This window comes from Phascolarctos cinereus, unplaced genomic scaffold (assembly GCF_003287225.1).
Source record: "Phascolarctos cinereus isolate Bilbo 61053 unplaced genomic scaffold, phaCin_HiC Scaffold_7;HRSCAF=346, whole genome shotgun sequence".
Taxonomy (NCBI): domain Eukaryota; kingdom Metazoa; phylum Chordata; class Mammalia; order Diprotodontia; family Phascolarctidae; genus Phascolarctos; species Phascolarctos cinereus.
In genome coordinates, this window is record NW_027556180.1 from 146,795,360 (window position 1) to 146,815,719 (window position 20,360).

A 20,360-nucleotide genomic window follows, 5' to 3' on the forward strand; every position below is an offset into this window, starting at 1 on the left:
ATGCCAATTCCATTTTGAAACAGGCACTATAAGAATTTCTTAGGTTCAATGTGAGAAAATTTGTTATGTTTTATTTGAAAAGTAACTTCAGGGCCTGTGGTTCTCTGAATATCTGTACTTTGACAGACAAATACTATACTGGGTGGCTTCAAAATATACTTTTATCTAGAAACAGATATTTTTCAAGAGAAAAAGGGAAAACCTATTTCATGAGATCTATTGCCTGATGAGATCTATTGCCTGATTTCTTTGGGGATCCCTCTAAATTTTGGTCCCATCTATAAACTTCAAGTGTTAATTTAACTTCATCTCCAATGCTTTGAGGCTAACACATTCAACTCCATAACAAACATACATTATATCAAGGTACTGGGAATAAAAGATGAAGACCACATTATCTCTGTCCACACAAAGATTAAAATACAATAAGTTATTTTGGCTTGACATCAAAAATCTTTTAGCCCTAGCCTATCTGTCCAGGCTTATAGATTACTGTACTTTACCACTTTGTTTTTTTCCCAAACTAGAATACTTGCTGTTCTCTCTACGGTTATGCCATAGACTATTTATCCCTCATGGGTGAAATGTATTCCCCTTCTGGGCACCACCCAGCTCCCTTCAAGGCTTGGCCTGGTTCATATGTCACCTCCTACAGAAAGAAGAATGGAAGGAAGGAAGGAAGGAGGAGGGAGGAAGGAAAGGAGTGACAAAAGGAAGGAAGAAAAGGAGAGAGGGAGGGAGGAAGGAAAGAATGGAGGAAAGAAAGAAGGAAGGAAAGAGAAAGGAAGGAAAGAAGGGAAAGCAGAGAGGAAGAAGTATGGGGCATATAAACTTATTACAGTACAAGAAAAAGACATATTAGCAAAGAAGACTAAGAAGAAATGGTCAGGGTGATAGAAAGTAAATGCAGAAACTTCAGTGTTATATAAGCCAATGGAGGAGAGAAACATAAATAATAAAGTGTACTGTATTATTCTGAAGTATGTCATTCCCTCTAAGCCAAAAGGGCAGTTGTTTTGTTTATGGTAATTTTACTTTCATAAAATTGTGGTTTACAGGTAACTAATCTCTTAATCTCCAAGAATGATTTCATGGGCTACCACTGGTATGATGGCATAGTTCTATGAATACGTGCTTTGGAAAAAAGGTTTAAGGGAGCCATTAGGCAATTGCAGTTCAACGATTCGACAAATATTTCCGAAGTGCTTTTATGCATGGCCCTACACTAGGTGCTGGGGCTAAGAAGGCCAAAATCATATAGTCTCATGTCCTTGAGGAGTTTACATAATAATTATATACAGGAAGCCAAAGGGGTCAACAAACCAACTCATTAAATAATGGTGACAGCTAAAGCATCCAACAATTACAACTGTAAATAATAAAAACCAAAAGTATAAAGGCAAACTAGTCTTTAACCACACAACAATGGCTCTGAAATGAAAAAGTTCATCTTCAAAGCCTGCTTAGAGTCAGGGTCTTTTAAAGCTCCAAGAAATGAGAAAGTGGGATTCAGGTTAAATGATTGGCAGGCGCTTTTCTCTAATGGGGTGGGGAACCTCGACCTCAAGGCCACATGTGGCCCTCTAGGTCCTCAAGTGCGGCCCTTTGACTGCATGCGAACTTCAAAGAACAAATCCCCTTAATGAAAGGATTTGTAAAACTTGGACTCAATCCAAAGGCTGCACCCAAGGACCTAGAAGGCTACACGTGGCCTCAAGGATGCAGGTTTCCCACCCCTGCAGGAAAAGTTATCTCCTGAGTTGTCTTCAGGGAATGTAATACAGCAGAAAGAACACTGGACTTGTTATCAGGAGATCTATTATTTGTATGATTGTGAGAGAGTCATTTTACTTCTATTCCCTTATCTGTAAAATGGTCCTGGGCCAGCGAGATAGCACAGTGGATATTGCACTGGGCCTGCAATCAGGAAGACCTGAGTTCAAATCCACCTTTAGAAACTTACTAGCTGTGTGCCCCTAGGTCACTTAACCCTGTTTGCCTCAGTTTTATCATTTATAAAACAAGCTGGAGAAGGAAATGACAAACCACTCCAGTATTTTTGCCAAGAAAACCCCAAATGGGGTCATGAAGAGGCAGACATGACTGAAAATGACTAAACAACCACAAAACGGTCCTAATGGTAAATGTTAAAAGAATCTACAAATCATATAACAACATAAATTGCATAATTTCAATTTTCTTTTAAAAAGAAAGCGACAAAACACCAAAAATTAAAAGACCATGGGGACAGGACTGTTGTTTTAGAAACTTCACTGAGTTCTACATCCTGGTCTGCCACAAAGTCAGTATTTCTGGCACCCAACTAACAGTATTTTCTGGCTTGATAAAACCATCCACAGCCTATACTCTGTCCTGAAGAACCCAGGGGGTTCTTGAAAATCCCCCAAAACACTGTTCTGGACTGTGCAGTTTCATTAAATAGTTTATCTTCTCCATCTAGCAGCCAACATAGCATAAACTGACATCCTTTAACACATATTTGGAACAAATTGCTTTCTATGGGCTAGACAACATCAATTTCCATTAATGAAAATGAATCCTGTCAAGAGTCATTATTCCAACCATCACAAACAGATGGGAACCTATGGAATTTAACAAGGTCTTCGAGGAAGTTTTAAAAGCTCCATAAGTAACCCTTGCTGTTTTATTTACCATCAAAAAGGTCCAAGATTACTTCCTAATACATCTTGATGAAAAAAAGCAATCAGTAACTAACTTATATTGGGCAATAGTGAAGCTACAAAGGAGGGCAATGAGGAATAACAGGGCAGTGTACAAGAACACAATCTGGAAACCTATATTCTTAGAGTTCTAGCTTTGCCATTAATTAGATGTGTAATTCTAGGTTAAATTATAAAAGGCCACACCTTTCTATGTCCATTTCTTCATCTAGGTCTTTCCAACACGTTACAGGTATTTGTGTTCATGTCTTATAGCCTCAGACAATAACCTCCTTGAGGGTGTAGGATGTGAATTTTCATTTCGGTAAAATGGAGCACACTGCTTTGCAACAGTGGAGAGTTAATATTGAAGCTGGGCTAGGTAATTTTAAAAATTATGCCAATTCCTAAAATACTATTATCCTAAGTTGGTTTTTCTTTTTCTAGCTGTATATTCTCAATGCCTTTAATTTTTCCATTTAGGTTTTATTTTTTATCTCTATGTTTTCTTGAAATTCTCCATATTCCTCGTAAGTTCTGGGGCACAAATTGAATCATGTACAAATATTTCCAATTTGTATTCCTGAAAAGGTGCACAAAAATTGAATTTTTATATGTCAAATTTCACTTTCTTACTGAATTTCAGGATACATTTGGAATTAATCCTCTTAAAAATTCTCAAAATGGATTTCAAATTTTTTCACATTTTAGAGAAAACCAGTACTTTTGTAATGAAATATTATTGGTACTATTCAAAACTAATTGCAAGTGATTCTATACTTTCTTTAATCTTCCATTCTCTTCCAATAAAGCTTTAAAAACTTCCCTCTTTTGGTTGTGTTTCCCTAGCTTTCAGCCTTGGCTCATTCTAAGCTTTAGGACTCCTAACATTGTCCTTTTAGACCTTGCCATTGCTTTGGGCTTCATCTGCAATCACTTGTGCTCTGTTGCATAAAAATTGTTCGGTTTCTGATACACTGACAGTCTCTTTGGACAAGATCCCATTTGTGTCTTCAGAATGTCATTCTAGAGGGCTTACTATTCTGAGTTTCCTGTGAACTCTTGTAAATATTTTTTTGATAGACATCAAATTGTCATTGCCTAATTTAGAAAAATTTTTTAAAACTCCAGATGCTATTGGACTTTATTGTAGTCATATCTGATTTCCACAGAAAGGAGCACAGACAAGAAGGGAAGGAGGGAAGGAGAAAAGGATGGGGGAAAGGAGGGAAGAAAGGAAGAAGGAAGAAAAGAAGGAAGGAAGACAGGAAGGAAGGAAAGAAAGAAGAAAATTGGGTAGAAATTTTGCCCCAGTGAAGGTTATAGACTCTCTTTCAGTTCCTTTTCAGCTTTAAAATCCTATGTATTCTATGGGAATGCAAAAACATTACAATTTCTTTTAAGCTGTTCAAAGAGGGCAGAATGGAATTTGAACTCATCATCATATCACAAAGGAACCGAAAAGTCTTTAATTTAATGAATCCCAATGCAATGATAACCCTATAGACTGTTGGTCAAACTTTCCAGTTTGCTGCTATCTGAAAATGATCAGGTTCATTATGGGTTAGAATATAATGATGGGAAGAGAACTACGTATATAATAAAGTGGGTAGACAGTGATAAGAGAAAGAATATGTCCATGGAACATGGTTAAGTTTGAGTTCAGGTACTTCCTTCTTCAGTAAGTAGTTTTAAGGGAACTGAAGAAACCTGAGGAATTTGAATGTTCTGAGGAAATGGATTTAAGGCCCTTTAAAGATGAAACTTCTCTATGAACTAGTGCAAAGAGTTCAATATTTAATCCAAATACCTAATACTTTTTGAAGAAAGACTAATACTATAGGTCTGGATTTCATTTCATTTTACAAACATGTAAACCTGGTTATCAGATACTTAATCACTGTCTTGTTTAAATGCCATTGAGACATTCTAAAATTCCATTTTTATGTTGTTAACATTTTGGTCATTTTCAGTATTTCTCAGGAAGTTAGAAAACAACAAGAACTCTACAGGAGACAATTTAAAACTGGGGTTCTAAAGATGAAACAAGTTTATGTTTTGTCAATAGTTCAAAGGTACAGAATTAAGTTATAGACAGAATTGTTTTTCTAGCAACACCTCAGTTTATTTTCAATGCCTTTATTTATTAAAATTCTTACACCCAAGAGTACATTGATAGTTTTTCCCTTCAGTCTATCACCTATTTAAAACACAAGCAAGGCTCATTGAGACAATGTAATCAAATACTGTTGTAACAGAACTGGTTGAAAAATTGGCACAAAATTCAGAATAATTTTAGTCTACTAACCAGCTAAATATCAGTCAATCAATAGATAAACATTTATCAAGCACTTACTATTTGTTAGGTATTGGGTGAATTAGGCATTGGAGATATGAAGACAAAAATGAAAGTCTTTGTCCTCAAGGATTTTATATATTTTATTGGGTAAGACATACATACATACACACCTACACACCGATATTGTTTCCTATCTGCTAGGATTAGAAAGGTGGTGGTAATTTCCTTTGAAGAATCAGAGAAATTCTGAAGAGGGGTGAGTTTGGAGGAAGAAATGAAGTTCCATTTCAGTTGTACTGAATTTGGATGCCAATCAGATACCCATTTTGAAATGTCTCCTAAGCAGCTGGTGATAAGAGACGAAAACTAAGGAGAAAGACTAGATATGGATCTATAGCTCAGGGAGTCATCTGCATGGAGATAACTGAACCCATGGGAGCTTATGGTCATCAAGTAAAGAGAGCACAAGACAGAGCACTGGGGGCATACCCACTATTAAGGGGTTGGATATAGGTGATAATCTAGAAGAGGAGTCTTAGAAGAAGTGGTCAGACAGGCTAGAGAACTAAGAGAGTATAATAAAATGAAAATCCCCCAAAAAAGAATTTCTTAGAGGTTGGTCAACAGTATGCCTACAGAATCCAAAAGGATGAGAACTGAGTCCAAAAGACTTGCAATTAAATTATTGATAATTTTGGAGAAGACAGTTTCTGCAAGGCTGGGTGTAAGACCGCAAGCATTGAGAACTGAGTGAGAGGTAAGAAGTGAAAACATTGAGTGGGCTAGATAACGAGGATTTTTAGAGGACTGTTTAAAGACCTGGGAATGTTTGTTAATAGGATGGAATGAGCCATCAGATAGGAAACAGATTATGGCCCTTGGAAGTCACCATGTCTAAAGCCCTCATTTTTCAAAGAAGGGACCTGAAGCCAAGAGAGGTTAAGTGACTTGTCCCAGATGAGAGAATCAGAGATGATGTCAAGTGGCTTTGAGATGTTAAGTAGGGGGGAAAAGGGAACCTAGGGGTGAATGGCCTCTAGTTTCTCAGTAAAGCAGGAGGAAAGGTCTTATGTTGAGGTGAGGAGAGAAGTGCTATGAGACACTGGAAGGGAAGAGGGTCTGGAATAGCTATAGTGGAGAATGTAACAGAGAATCAATTAGGAAGGAATAAAAGGACTGGAGTAAGGGACTGGCGGAAATTAGAAACTAGAGGAACTGGGGAGTAATCCAGACTTTGCTATACCTATGAGGTGAATTTAGATTTTATGTAAGAGAAACACATTATAGTAAATTAAATAAGCACCTACTATATGCACAAGAGCATTGTGATAGACAATGGGAGCAGATATATATTTTAAACAGACATCGTCCCTGCCCTCATGGCACTTATAGTCCAAGGAGGGATGGAGTCTAACTACAGGTAACTATAATATATGATACGTATGCATATTACACATCGTGGGTATTAGAGAAGTATAGAATAAACCACAGTGTGAGGACTAGAGGGAAGATCATCAGAGCCAGGTGACACTGGATAGGAGGATCAGGGAAGGCTGAACGGATTTTGTCTGGATTAATTTATTCTCCAGAGAGCCTATGGACGTTTAATTATGAAATAAGTTGTGAAATCATTTACCTGCAACTACAATTCACTGTCTCTGTTACAAAAACAATACCACCACTGAATAAATATGTATCCACTTCATATGAAGAAACTGACAATCTTAAATACTCTCGAATGGCCAGTTGCTTTCCAAACGGAAGATGAAATAATGAGCTTAGATTCAGGGGGAAAAAAATCCCCAAGTCTTCTGGGAAGTTGGGTGGATGTGTAAAGACTTATCATAGACACACCTCTAGAAAACAAGAATTGCAGGTAAGAAACTGTCTGGCCTCCAAGGCTGGCGGTGCACAGCAGAATCTTATCCAATACATTAAAATTTCAGAGACATCCCTAGAAGGGTAAAATAAGTGACAACTATTAATACGAAAAAAAAAACCAAACCAAACCAAGGAGCCAAAAGACTGACCCAATTGCTTTAGTCTCATTTGTGGGCACATGTTTTCTTATTCCTTTCTTTTTGTAAGTTACTATACATCCTCTAAACAATTACAAATCATAAAGTCAAAAGTAGCCCTTTTTGTGAAATGTTATAGGCTGGATCTATGCAGAGGACAGGGTACTGGGGGCAGCTAGGTGATGCAGTGCATAGAGTACCAGGCCTGAAGTCAGGAAGACTCACTTTTATGAGTTCAAATCCAGCCTCAGAAACTAGTTGGGTGTGCCTGGGCAAGTCACTTAACTCAGTTTCCTCATCTGTAAAATGAACTGGAGAAGGAAATGGCAAACTACTCCAGCATCTTTGCCAAGAAAACCCCAAACGGGGTCACAAAGAGTCAACATGAGTGAAAACAACAGAACAACAACTGACTACCAAAGTCCCTTGCTTCTCTGGGGTTCTCTGATTCTCGGTGTTTACTAAGTTCTAAAGAAGATGTGGACTGGCTTAAGAGGTGACCTGGTTCCAAGTCTTGTCTCTGATACACACTGGTTGTGGAACCCTGGGCAAGTTACTCAACCTCTGAGTGACACAGGCCTTTCTAAGCCTATAAATCATAGACCAATTGCCAAATTGAATTTAGTAGAATTGTTGCACAACAAATTTCCTAAAACGATTTTCACAGGTCCTGACCAAATGAACCAAACCAAACCAAAACCCAACAACAAAACTGAGCGAAACCATTAAAACAAAACACACAAAATCCCAATGAAACAAAAACCAGATTTCAACACCGCGTAGGCACCATAAAGAAAACACAAGGAAAGTAAAGGACTTGATCCCTGCCCTTGAGGAGCTTAACATCTAGCTGATGCAAGCAAAAAGACCAGTACACACGCAGCAAGAAACAGAAATCCATAAAGGCTGTAACAGGTAAATAAGAGGAAGGGTAGTTCATAGAAATGCACTGATAAGCCTGTAACAGAAGTTATGTGATATTCCTATAGCAAAAATATACACACAAGGGCACTGTTAGAAACAAAGTAAAACCTATTTCTAACAGCTCAGCCAAAATTATTTCTTTCTTGCCTCCTATTACACGTACCTGTCCAGAGTATTAAGATGTTACTTGTCTTTGCTTAAAAAATAATAATGTGCTTTAATATGCTTTGACCCTAATATATTTTACATTGATGAAACATTTTCTTCATAAAGCCCTGAGAGATTAATAGGTATTATCGCATGTTATCTTTTGGGTATTTGTGGTATTACCTTCCCTACTTAATCTATGTAGAAAATGAAGCAAAAAGAAGTTAATTTCTCAATGTAACACATTTTGTCACTGGTCAGATTGATACTAGAAAACATAATCTTGAATCCTAATCCAGTACTTACCTCTCCTAAGGACAAATGAGGTAACATAGTAGCTCAAATTCCCTGAAGAAGGTCAACGGACAACAAAAAACACTTTACTTATTATTTTTTTTAACCATCCAAGTACAAGGATGCTGAGTACTATAAACAAGTAGCTGAATAATTTCAAGTTGCTTTCCAAAATGGTACACAGATTCACAACTCCACCAAGAAAGTACTAATGTGTCTATTTTCCAAACAATCCCTCTAACTTAGACTATTCCCATCTTTTGTCACTTTGCAAGGCAAGAAGTTTATAGGGAAAGAGTTAAACTTCAGGGGCAGCTAGGTGGCGCAGTGGATAGAGCACCGGCCCTGAAGTCAGGAGTACCTGAGTTCAAATCCGGCCTCAGACCAAACATTTGACACTTACTAGCTGTGTGACCCTGGGCAAGTCACTTAACCCCAATTGCCTAAAAAGAAAAAAAAAGAAGTTAAACTTCAGGGTTGTTTTGATTTGCATTTTTTGATTATTACTGATTAATAATTTGGTTATTAATAATTTATAATTTTTTTGAAACCGATTGTTCACATACTTTTATCATTTATCTTTTCGGGAATTGGCTTGAGTGTGTGTGTGTGTATTGTGTATCTGTTAACTGCTTATATATCTTAGACACCAAACCCTTATCAGAGACATTTAATAACAAATTTCCCCCACCCACCCATTAACCACTTTCCATCTTATCCTAGGTGCACCGATACTGTTTGTTCATAAGTTTTTCAGTTTCATGTAATCAAAATTATCCAAGTTATCTTTTGTAATTTCCATTATCTTTGTTTGGTTCAGAATGAAATCTCCTACCCATAGCTGTGAGGCATATATGATCTATTTCTCTTAATTTTTTTATAGTATGATATTTAATATTAAGGTCATATATTCATTTAAAATGTATTGTGATATATGATATAAAGTGTGGTCTAAGCCTAATTTCGGCCAAATTGCTTATCAGTTTTACCAGCTCCATTGTTTCTGATTCTTCCTTGTCTAGTCTGATTTAGTTTAGTTTAGTTTTAGGGCTGGAAGGCTACTCTCCTTCATCCCTACCTCTTTTTATTATTGCCCTAAATATTCTAGATCTTTTATTTTCCCAAATGAATTTTGTCATTTTGTCCAGTTCTGTAAAGTATTCCTTTGATAACATGATTGGTATAGCATTAAAATCGTAAATTAACTTTGTTAGCATTTTAATTTTTATTATATTGGTATGTTCCAGCCATGAGCACTGCACATTTCTCCAGCTATTACAGCTGTTCTTTATTTCTTTAAGTATCAATTCAGAATAAAACCTATACAAGTGTTTTGTGTGCTTTGGTAGATTTATCCTTAGATATTTTATGCATTTTATAACAATTTGGAAGGTACTTCTGCATTATTGTCTTGGATTTTGTTATTATTTTATAGAAAGGCAGATGATGCTTGAGGGTTTATTTTATAGATTGTAACTTTGCTGAAGCTATTGTTTCAGTTAATATCTGTGCTGATTCCTTAATATTTCTTTAGTAAACCAACATATCATCAACAAATAGGGATAGTTTTATCTCCTCTCTACCCAGTGCTACACCTTTAATTTCTTTCTGTCTTACTACTGTAGCTAGAATTTACAGAACTATATTGATGAGTTTGTGCATCCTTGCTTCACTCCAGAATTTCCTGGGAAAGGTTCTTGTGCATCTCCATTGCATAAGGTCGCTTTTGGTTTTGGTAACTTTTTATATCAAAAAAGATCCCTCCATGCTTATACTTTGTAGAGTTTTTAGCATAAATGAGTGTTATACTTTTGACAAAAGCTTTTTTCTCACCCATGGTGATAATCATGTGGTTTCACATGTTTTTATTTTTAATATAATTATGTTGACTATTTTCCATCCTTGCATCTGTGGTATAAATCTAGTTTGGTCATGATGATCCTTGAATAAGTTGCTGTAGTCAAACAGGATTTTATTTAAATTTTTAACATCAGTTTTAATCATATTGGTCAATGATATTGGTCAATAGTTCTCTTTCTGTGTTTTATTCTTTTCTGGTTTAGACATTAGGACTATATTTGTCTCAGAAAAGGAATTAGCACTTTCGTTTGCAATTTTTGAGAATAATTTGTGTACTATGGGTACTAAATGTCATTTAAAAGTCTGACAGAATTATCCTATTCATCAGTTCCTTAGTGGGAATAATTTCCTTTTCTGATATTGGATTATTCAATTTGATCTCTATTTTTCAAGTTTATATTTTTTGAATGTTTTACTCTATTTCTTTTGTGTTCTCAGTTTTCTTAGTATATAACAGTGCATAGTAGGTTCTGATAATTCTTTTTTTTCCCCTTTTGGCTTTGTTGTGAATTTACCTGAACAATTTGTTATCTTTTTTCAGTAGATCTTCTGCTCTATTTTTAAAATTAGATTAGCTACAAGTTAATTAATTTTATTCATGTTTTCAAAGAAGGAGCTTTTAGTTTAATAATTTCTATAGCTTTTTTTGGTTATTGTTCTTGTTTCTTGTTTGTCTATTTCTCCTCTACTTTTTCACCTCTTCTTTTAGGCTTATTAAAGTTTCTTTCTTGGCATTCTAATGTTTAAAAATGCATACTGAATCCATTGATTCACTCTTTTTCTTTCTTTATCTTAAAACACTTATTTTTAAAATATGCAATAGCTCTCAGGAAGGTAAGGGGTGAGGGTTACTGGGGAAAATTACACTGAAAACTTATTTAAAACAATTAAAAGAGAGTAACTGAGCAGATAAACTTCGTCTCAAAATCTCCCATTTTATATAATATAAACATATAAAATTGAAATAAAGGAAATTTTATAAATTACCTCTTTCAAGGCATTCCACAATTCTTCATCTGTGTGCTCATTAAAAGGATCCAAATTTTTTCTCATTGTTCCAGTGAATAAAACAGGTTCCTAAAATTCCAATAAAATGTCTGTCAATATATGAAGTTGAGTACATGGTCAAAGATTTATTCATTTATTTTAACAAAAATATAATAAAGCATAAAATGTCACTAACTTTAAAATAAAAATGCTAGTGGATATATATATATATAGCGCTTCTATATTTGCCCAACATAGCACCTATATCACAGATAGCTAAACAGCAGAGTATAATCAGTATAATTTTTCTGGTGATATTTGTTTAACAAACAAGAAAAACCATGATTCAGTTATTTGATGAACCTCACTTCAAGGGTACCAGCAAAAATCAATGGTAGATCCAGGTGTAGTACTTGGGAAATATGAATAGCATGATTAGTTAAGAGTTGTGACTTGAGGGGAAATTGCTAAACATCATTACACTAGCACTGAATGATAAACAAGGGCATTTTCTCCACTGGTAAAAGATACTACTGGTACGGGGACTCTCCTAGACTAATACAACAGGGACTTTCTGTTCCTGCCTGAAGGAGAAATGAACTAATGGGAACTGCAGCACCCTTTCTATTAAGAGACTTAAGCTGATACCTACTTTATCTTTTCCATTCATCCACTGGGACAGATGCCCTACTATTATTAACTATAAGGGTAGGATAAGATGAAAACCATTTTGAGGAGTGTCATAGTCAAAGTATGTACCTTTAAGAGCTCCTTCTTAATTTCAGGAGAAGTTGGGGATCCGATGTCCCCTGCATTATATTCTTTCTGGACCCCAATGATAATTAAGTTTAAACAAGAAACCACTATGCACATAACAATCAGATGATGTGACTCATTAACATTTTCTCATAAGGTATAACATCATACAAATGACACATAAGGAAGTAGGTAGCAAAAGAACAAAACTGTTATTCACCCTCAGAGAAACAGAGGACAAATAAGTATAGTGCGGTCTTACATAGGAATATATATGTCTAGCTCTACCACCTGTGTGACCCTGGGCACTACTTCAGATTCCACGTCTGTAAAACAAGGAGGTTGGAACTGATGAGAGGTTCTCAATCAGGAGTCCACGGACCCCCAAGGATCTGTGGATCCATTTCAGGGGGTTCATGAACTTGTATGAGAAAAAAAATATGTCTTTATTTTCACTAATGTCTAGCTGAAATTCAGCATTTCCTTCAATTGTTTAAAAACACTATTTTGAGAAGGGGTGTGCGGATAGTGTGCTGGGCCTGAAGTCAGGAAGACTTATCTTTCTGAGTTCAAATCTGGCCTCAGACACTAACTACCTGTGGTACCCTGGGCAAGTCACTTCACTCTATTTGCCTCAGTTTCCTCATCCGTAAATAATCTGGAGAAGGAAATGGCAAACCATTCCAGTACCTTCACCAAGAAAAACCCCAAACAGAGTCACAAAGACTGAATCTAGAGGCTTCACTCATATTTGAATGTAGGCAACAAATATTATTCTGAGGAATCCATAGGCTTCATCAGACTGCCAAACAGGTCCGTGATACAAAAAGAACCGCCACATTAGATCGTCAGGCTGTAAATTATCACCTGAACTACCCTAACAAAAGTTTCCCTATATGTATCTTTTGTTTAAGGAGAAAGACAACTACCTTTCTTCCCTCATAATGCTAATATTTGATAATAGGCCTTCAGAAAGTCAATAGTGGTCCTAACATAAGACCATTTCTCAATTTAAAAAAATCCTCATTTTTATTACAAACTTAAATATGAACATTATAATATGCAAAGAGCAAAGGATATTAAATAGTATATACTTTAAATAGCTTGTTTTTTTAAAGCAGTATATACTATATTTAACACAGAAACAAAACTGCCCTGTTTCTTTGTGGCCCCTTCTGGCCTAGTTTCTTGTTTTCTTCTGCATATTTTTTTAATGCTTTATTGACCATTGCTCAATTTCTGAGAAGCCCAAGAACATAAAATAGATAAGTATACTACTCCTTCTTCTAACCATGAAAAATAATGACAGGGAGACATTTCATGGTTTCTCCTATCAACCTGGATTTAGGATTGGTTGGGGAAAAAATTGACAATAAAGACAGATGGCATCATTATTGAAAAATATGTACTCCTAAGCACAGGACAGGAATTTAAAAGGCTCTAAATGAATCTGATAGCTGGCCATAATGAATCAAGAAACAAATGTGATGTGCAGAGAATTACCCACCTTTTAAAAATATACATACTGATTGTGAATAATAGCCCAAAATTGCTTTTGGGAGACTAAATGAATTTTCTTTTAATTGGCCCAAATTATTTAAAATTTTTATCCTTGAGTTCAAGGCTAGGCTACCATTGAGTTCTATAGGTCAAAATAATTAATCCTCTCCGTTGTGTTCATACCAGTTTACAGAAAGCAACTTGCCTAATCTAAAGACACAGAAGACGAGAAGTGTCCTTTATGGGTACTCATGTTACCCCCCCCCCACGCACCATTTGGTGACATCTCCTGCTCTACTACGGTTCTCTGATAGGCTAGCAGTAGACACAGAAGACAAATGAGTTAACCTTTAGATGCTTCATTGCCGCCTTAACACTACGGTTTCTTGGTGTCCCCACACTTATGTCACCTCCACTGCTGGGAAAAGTTACTTTTGGTACCTCATTTTTTTCCTCAGCAATTTCTTCCATTTCCCTCTTTTATCTGTTTAATCACCCAGTGTCCAGCTAATGAGAAGAGTTACATAATCTGGACTTTAATGAAAGAATCTAATAGGTTAAGCTGGGCCAGGGGCAGGAACTGGGTTCACAGAACTTGAAAATGAGAGATCAGAATGCCTATGCTTCCCAATAATCACAACTACAAGGTTTAAAGGAAATGACCTTGTATAATTGATATCATTTTGCTTACCTTTTCAGCGGGAGGGTATTTTGAATTCCTAATTACAAAATTAGATTCTAGGAGATATCAACAGTAACTGAGGGTTTGCTTTTGTTTTTAGTTCTTGGGTTTTTTTTAAGAGGGTCTTCATCATTAAGGGAAGAACAGCTTGATAGTTTGAGAACCTTAGTAAATGAAGATTTTGATTTCAAAAAATTGAAAAGTTCAATCACTTGCTCAATATATAAACAACTTCTCCTCACTCAGTCCTTCCAGAAGCAAGCTCCCTAAATCTGAAATGGCCGATTCTTTTTATGCCTTAGGCACTAGGGAAGGGTGCTGGCACCTTGGCCTTCAAAGGGGTCAGAATGAAAATCCTGGAACTCAGGAAAAATTCAACAGCTGCTGTATCTGCTTCTGTTGTTTCAATGAATCACAACACCACTTTCTTTTTTAAAATGGTTTCTGGCCTATTAACTCCAAATCAGGGTGTCAGTGGAATTTTAAAAAAGAAAAAGTTCATCGTAATTACAGTATTTCTCTAAGTTTTCCTCTGTCAATTTGAAAAAGAAACTTCGAATAAATCCCTCTTATCTGACTTAGCAATATAAAAACAAAAGAGCAAGAAAAATCTCTCTCCTAGTTATGACATGTCAAAGATATTTATTTCAATTAGTAAAACTTCCATCAAAACCTGTTGAATGGGAAAAATGGTTTAATAAAACATTAACTGATGGAAGAAACATTTTCCTTTAAAACCAGCAAATAATTTAACAACATATGTTTTAATATGCTGATGTGTTTTATATATGCTACTCACTTTATTTCCTACTTCATTCCACTTTCATAGGCTTGCCAAATAAGAAATCCCATTATAATGTCTTCATAAGGGTAATAAAAGTCCTAACAAGTAGACATGTACTGCAAGAGCTGATAAAGGTCATTTTTAATTATTCTTTCTGATAGAAATTATTATTTAAAATAGCTGTCTTCAGGAGATGGAGTTAATAACCTAACCCTGTAAATAAGTGTTGTAAAAATGCTTGCAGCTTAGAAAAAGGCATACCATTTGCAAGTAGGAGATTTACACAGAGACATACGACCTTCATGTAGATGCAGCCAAAATTTATAAGCATATGACCAAACACATTTAAAAAAAATTTTGTAGACCTATTTTTAAATTGTATTTGACCACAGCTTTAACTTAACTTAAACTCAGCACAGGTCAGGGACAGAAAAAGGTACCCTGATTAGATGTGGCATATATGACAATGTCAAACTGTCTTTTTATTAAAATTCAGAAGATAAAGGTTAAAAAAAAAACCTCACCACTGGATGCAGTGATAATTTTGTCCTTTGCAACTGCAGCAATATAAACCCAGGTTAGAAGTAGCCTACAAAATGGCCACTTGGAATCAAACAGTTTAGTGTAGAAAACCGATAATTCTTCCACACAACAGAAAGCCTCAAAGACCACACTCTGTATGCCTGGCTGGAAAACAAGCCTCTCGTTTATAGCAGGAAGAAATCCTACCTACTAACCTTCAGACACTTAAAACCCACTGGGAGCACTCTGAAAAAACCATACAACTGGTTACAAACTAGCAAGATAAAACAGAAAACATTTTACTTCACCTAATCATTTTATGTTCCAAATCAGGAAACTTCCCGCAACTCAAATACAAGAACAAAAAGTGGACATTTCTGCTGTTTGTCAAATGTGGGGAAAGCTGAATTTAAAAAAAAAAAAAATTCCCCCCCCCCAATTTCCAAAGCCCGAGGAGCTTGATTACTTTAAATTGAGTTCACTGTTTTCAAATGAAGGAAATCACCTGAAATCACTCTATTACCGAGGTTGGATTTCCCCACCCCACTCAGTCCTGTAGCCTCGGAGTGAACTGATCATCATCCATTTTCAGAAGAAAAGGACATTGTGCACGAACAAAAGAAAAAGAATTTAAGTCCATGTAAAGTTCTTTTCGATACAAACAGGTCACTAACTCTAGCCAGTAGTTCCACTGTGCGTTAATGAAGCCTTCAGTGTGCAGAAACAAAAGGAGGGCTGCATTAGGCTGCAATCCAATTGTATTTCTTTGCTAGTAATAGCATACCCACCTCTTTCTCTTTGGGTTTTGTTCTTGAAAAGAAAAAAGGAAAACCAGGTAATAAAAAGGGGTTTTGAAAAAAAGCTGCTCTCCTTAACCTATTCCTCCCTTCCCCCTCACTGTGGGGAGGAGAAAAAGACCAGGACAGAGAAATATATAAAATGGTGAAACTGTTTAAAAACAAAACAAAACCAACAACCCCCCCCCCAAACCCAGCTGTGTATGAACCTTTACAAGTCACTTAAAAAAAAAAAAGATGCAAAAGCCACAAATCAATTAATTTTTTAAAAAAACTCTCCATTGTAATCACGATACCAAGCCGCCCTTGATCTGTACCAGCCCTCAGGGTGCTATTCATAAATCCTAAATTTGCATGGGATTCTCTCCATTTGTAAACAGTTTCTTTGTGCAATAAGATAGGAGTCTGAGCTGCAGAGAATTCATCCAAAAAGTTTTGAAATACATTTTGCCAGATCACTATCAGATAAGTAAGCTACTCCCCGAGTGTAATTTCACCTCCGAGCCCTTTTTTGGAAACTCACTTAACTCCTTCAGGTCATGACCATGTTGCAATTTAAATGAAATAAGATGTATATAAAAAAAGGAGGAAGAGGAGAAGAACTTGTAACAGGCAGGGTTGAGCTATGACATTAATAGATTAATAGATCTAGAAATGGAAGGGAAACTAAGGCCAAATCTCAGTGTCACAAAGATTGTTTTTTTTGGTCGTTTTTCAGTCGTTTCTGACTTTGTGACCCCATTTGAGGTTTTCTTGGCAAAGATACTAGAGTGATTTGCCATTTCTTTCTCCAGCTCATTTTACACATGAGGAAACTGAGGCAAATAGGATGAAGTAACTTGCCTAGGGTCACAGAGCTGGTAAGTGTTTGAGGCCAGATTTGAACTCAGGAAGATAAGACTTTCCAATTCCAGGCCTGGGACTCTATCCACTTTGCCACCTAGCTGACTCCACCACAAAGACAGGAAATATCTAAAACAGAATTTGAACTTAATAACTCCCAGAACCAGTGATCTTAAAATGGAAGTACTCTTCTATATGAACAAGGAAGATTATCCTGGACATGTAGAGCAGAGGACCTGAGTTCAAATTCTGCCTCAGACATTTAGCAGTTGAGTGACCCTGGACAAGCCATTTCAATCTTTCTCAGTTTTCATTTCTTCATCTGTTAAAAAAAAAAAAGAGAGGACAATGAGAGGACCTAACTTGGGGGGGGGGGAGTGAAGATCAAAGGAAATGACAGATGTAAAGTATTTTGCAAACTTTAAAGCTATAAATGCAAGTGGTTATTACTATTTTACTCTGCCTTGGGGGGGGGTGGATGACACAAAAACCAGGTAGATAAATTCCTTCTTTGAGAATGCAGCGACATCACTCTTCACTGACTGCTCACTCATAAGGCATGACCAGCATTTTCACAGCCCCTCTCCAGTCCCAAGCCTCACCATTCTATTTTCTTATCTCCCTGAATCTGTCTTGTTAATGAGTCAGAAGAGATAAAGAAACCCAGCTGTGGAGTTTAAGCCTGGGAATCCCCATCATTCCCATCCTGGAGAACCAGGAGGCTGTCAAAAAAGGATTCACTTTAGACAAAGAGCATTGTTTTCTTATTCTCATGCTGCCCTAAATGCTCCATATTTCCCTGGGGAAAAAAAAAGACAAGTGGTAGTCCGGGCAATGATTTCTAGCCTTCACGTCCAGAAGGGAACAGGCATTTAAGATTTCTTCTATCTCCGATGCTAGATACTCAAATTATGGCATTTATCCCCATTACAACTCTTTTCTCTTTCATTAGTGGGTCCTGTTCTTATCACTGAGGAAACCAGATTTTGAGATTCTGCCCAAAATTCCCTAGCCTCTAGACAAAAAAGGGGGAAAAAAATCCTTGCTCAGAAATTCCCTTTCCCTCAGAAATCAAATGAAACTTGAGTTTTCTGGCAAAACAACAAACTGTCATTGACAATGGAGACACAGTGTTTTAAAGTGCCCAACCTGTCCAAATGTTAGGATACCATTAGAAATGAACACTACTAACAGTGGTAGAGACAGCTTTGGGGTTTCAGTTGAACTTAATGTTAATCTTATAGGTTCTGGGGATGTTTCAAAAGTAGGGGAGTCCAGAAAAAAATATTTTGGATAAAATATCTCAAGAGAGCACTGTAGAAATGTCAGGAAATAAAGCAGCAAGGTGAGTGGAGTCAGTCACAAAAAGGAAGTGAATAGGTTTATCCAGAGGCAGAGAAATGTAGTGGAAAGAGCCCCAGATTGGAAGTTAGAGCACTTGTAGTCCAGTTCTGCTATCCAACCACCTGAGTGACATTGAATAAAACACCTAACCTTTCTGGTCTTTGGTTAACTCCAATAGCAAATGGAGGGGATTGCCTAATTATTCTAAATCAGTGATTCTATGGTAGGGTTCTAGAGTGCCATTGGAAGACCATAAAGGGCAAGCGAAGGGAGAAGAAGGGAAGGGCTTGGAGACTGAATATAAAGAAAGGTGAGAGTCCTTTCCCTTGTGCATTTTGCCCATTAAAACATATATCAAAGCAATACTACTTTAAAAGAAAGCCAATATGGTGTAAGGGTGGACAGAATGCTGGGCTTGTGAATGAAGAAGACTGGGTTCCAAGTGCTGCTTCTGAAACATGATGTGTGATCATGAGCAAATCACAACCTCACAGTGTTTAAGAGAAGATATGGATGTGCACTTGACAAAGCATGTATGTGTCAAAAAAAGACTTATCAGATGTGTGCATAGAAAAAATTTCATGACCACAATCAACAAAGGGTAGAGAGGATCACAGAAGAGAAAATGGATTAATTTTGATTACATAAAATTAAAAAGTGTTTGCACAAACCAACAAAGCTAAGAGTAAGAGAAAACCACAGTGAGGAAAAAACTGCTAAAAATTTCTCTGGTAAAGGTCTCATTTACAAGACGTATAAGGAAAACTTTCAAATTTATAATAATAGTCATTTTAGTCATTCTCTAAATGATAAGGAGTCTAATGACATGAAGAGGCAGTTCTCAAGGGAAAAAACACAGGTCATATGTAGCCATATTTAAAAGATGCTGCAAAACACTAATAGAGAAATGAAGATTAAAGCAATTCTGAGATTCTATTTCATACCTATCATCTTGGCAAAGACAACAAAGAAGGAAAATAATAAATGTTGCAGGGGCTATGGGAAAACAGGCACATTGATGGTTGGTGGACCAATGAATGGGTATAACTTTGCTGAAAAGCAATTTGGAATTATATACAAGAAGTTACTACATAGCATGTCCTCTGACCCAGCTACATATCACTGCTAGCCCCACAACTAAAAAGAAACAAAAGAAATAGGAAAAAGGAAGAGGTTCTATATGTATAAAAATTTTATAGCAGTTCTTTTTGTGATGGCTAAAAACCGGAATCAAAATGGATGCCTCGGGGCAGCTAGGTGACACACTGACCTTGGAGTCAGGAGCACATGAGTTCAAATCCAGCCTCAGACACTTAACACTTACTAGGAGTGTGACCCTGGGCAAGTTACTTAACCCTGATCACTCACTAAAAAGGAAAAAAAAAGGATGCCTATCAATTAAGGAATGTACCTTTATAATAAGTTGTGATATATCAATAATTGATACACATTTATTAAGCTTCTACTATGTGCCAGGTCTGTGCTATGGGGATTCAAAAACTGCAAAAGACAGAGCCTGACCTTGAGGAGCTCAAAATTGAATGAAGGAGACAACATGCAAACGAATAAGTACAAAAAAAAAAGTGCTATATTATAGAGGCTAAATAGGAAATAATCAAAAGAGGGAAGAAACTGGAATTAATAGGAGTTGGAAATGACTTTTTGTAAAAGATGGGATTTTAGTTGAGACTCAAAGGAAGCCAGGGAAATCAAGAAGTAGAGATGAGGAGGGAGAGCACTCCAGACACAGGGAACAGTTGGAGAAAATATCAGGAGCCAAGAGATGGAGTGCTGGAACAGCCAAGGAGACCAATGTTATTGGACAGAAGAGTACATTATGCGGAGTATGGTGTAAGAAGACTAGAAAGGTAGGAGGAATGCCAAACAGCACTTTTTATCTGATTCTGGAGACAATGGGGAGC

The 20,360-nt window shown here is 36.5% G+C and overlaps 1 protein-coding gene across 1 annotated transcript in view; it reads right to left on the bottom strand.

The window, feature by feature from the left end:
* Positions 1 to 20,360, bottom strand: part of ABCC4 (ATP binding cassette subfamily C member 4 (PEL blood group)) — a 269,141-nt gene that overhangs the window by 29,122 nt on the left and 219,659 nt on the right. Inside the window, 1 exon segment of the mRNA XM_020965805.2 lies at positions 11,211 to 11,300. Within this exon segment, the coding sequence (XP_020821464.1) occupies positions 11,211 to 11,300 (90 nt within the window).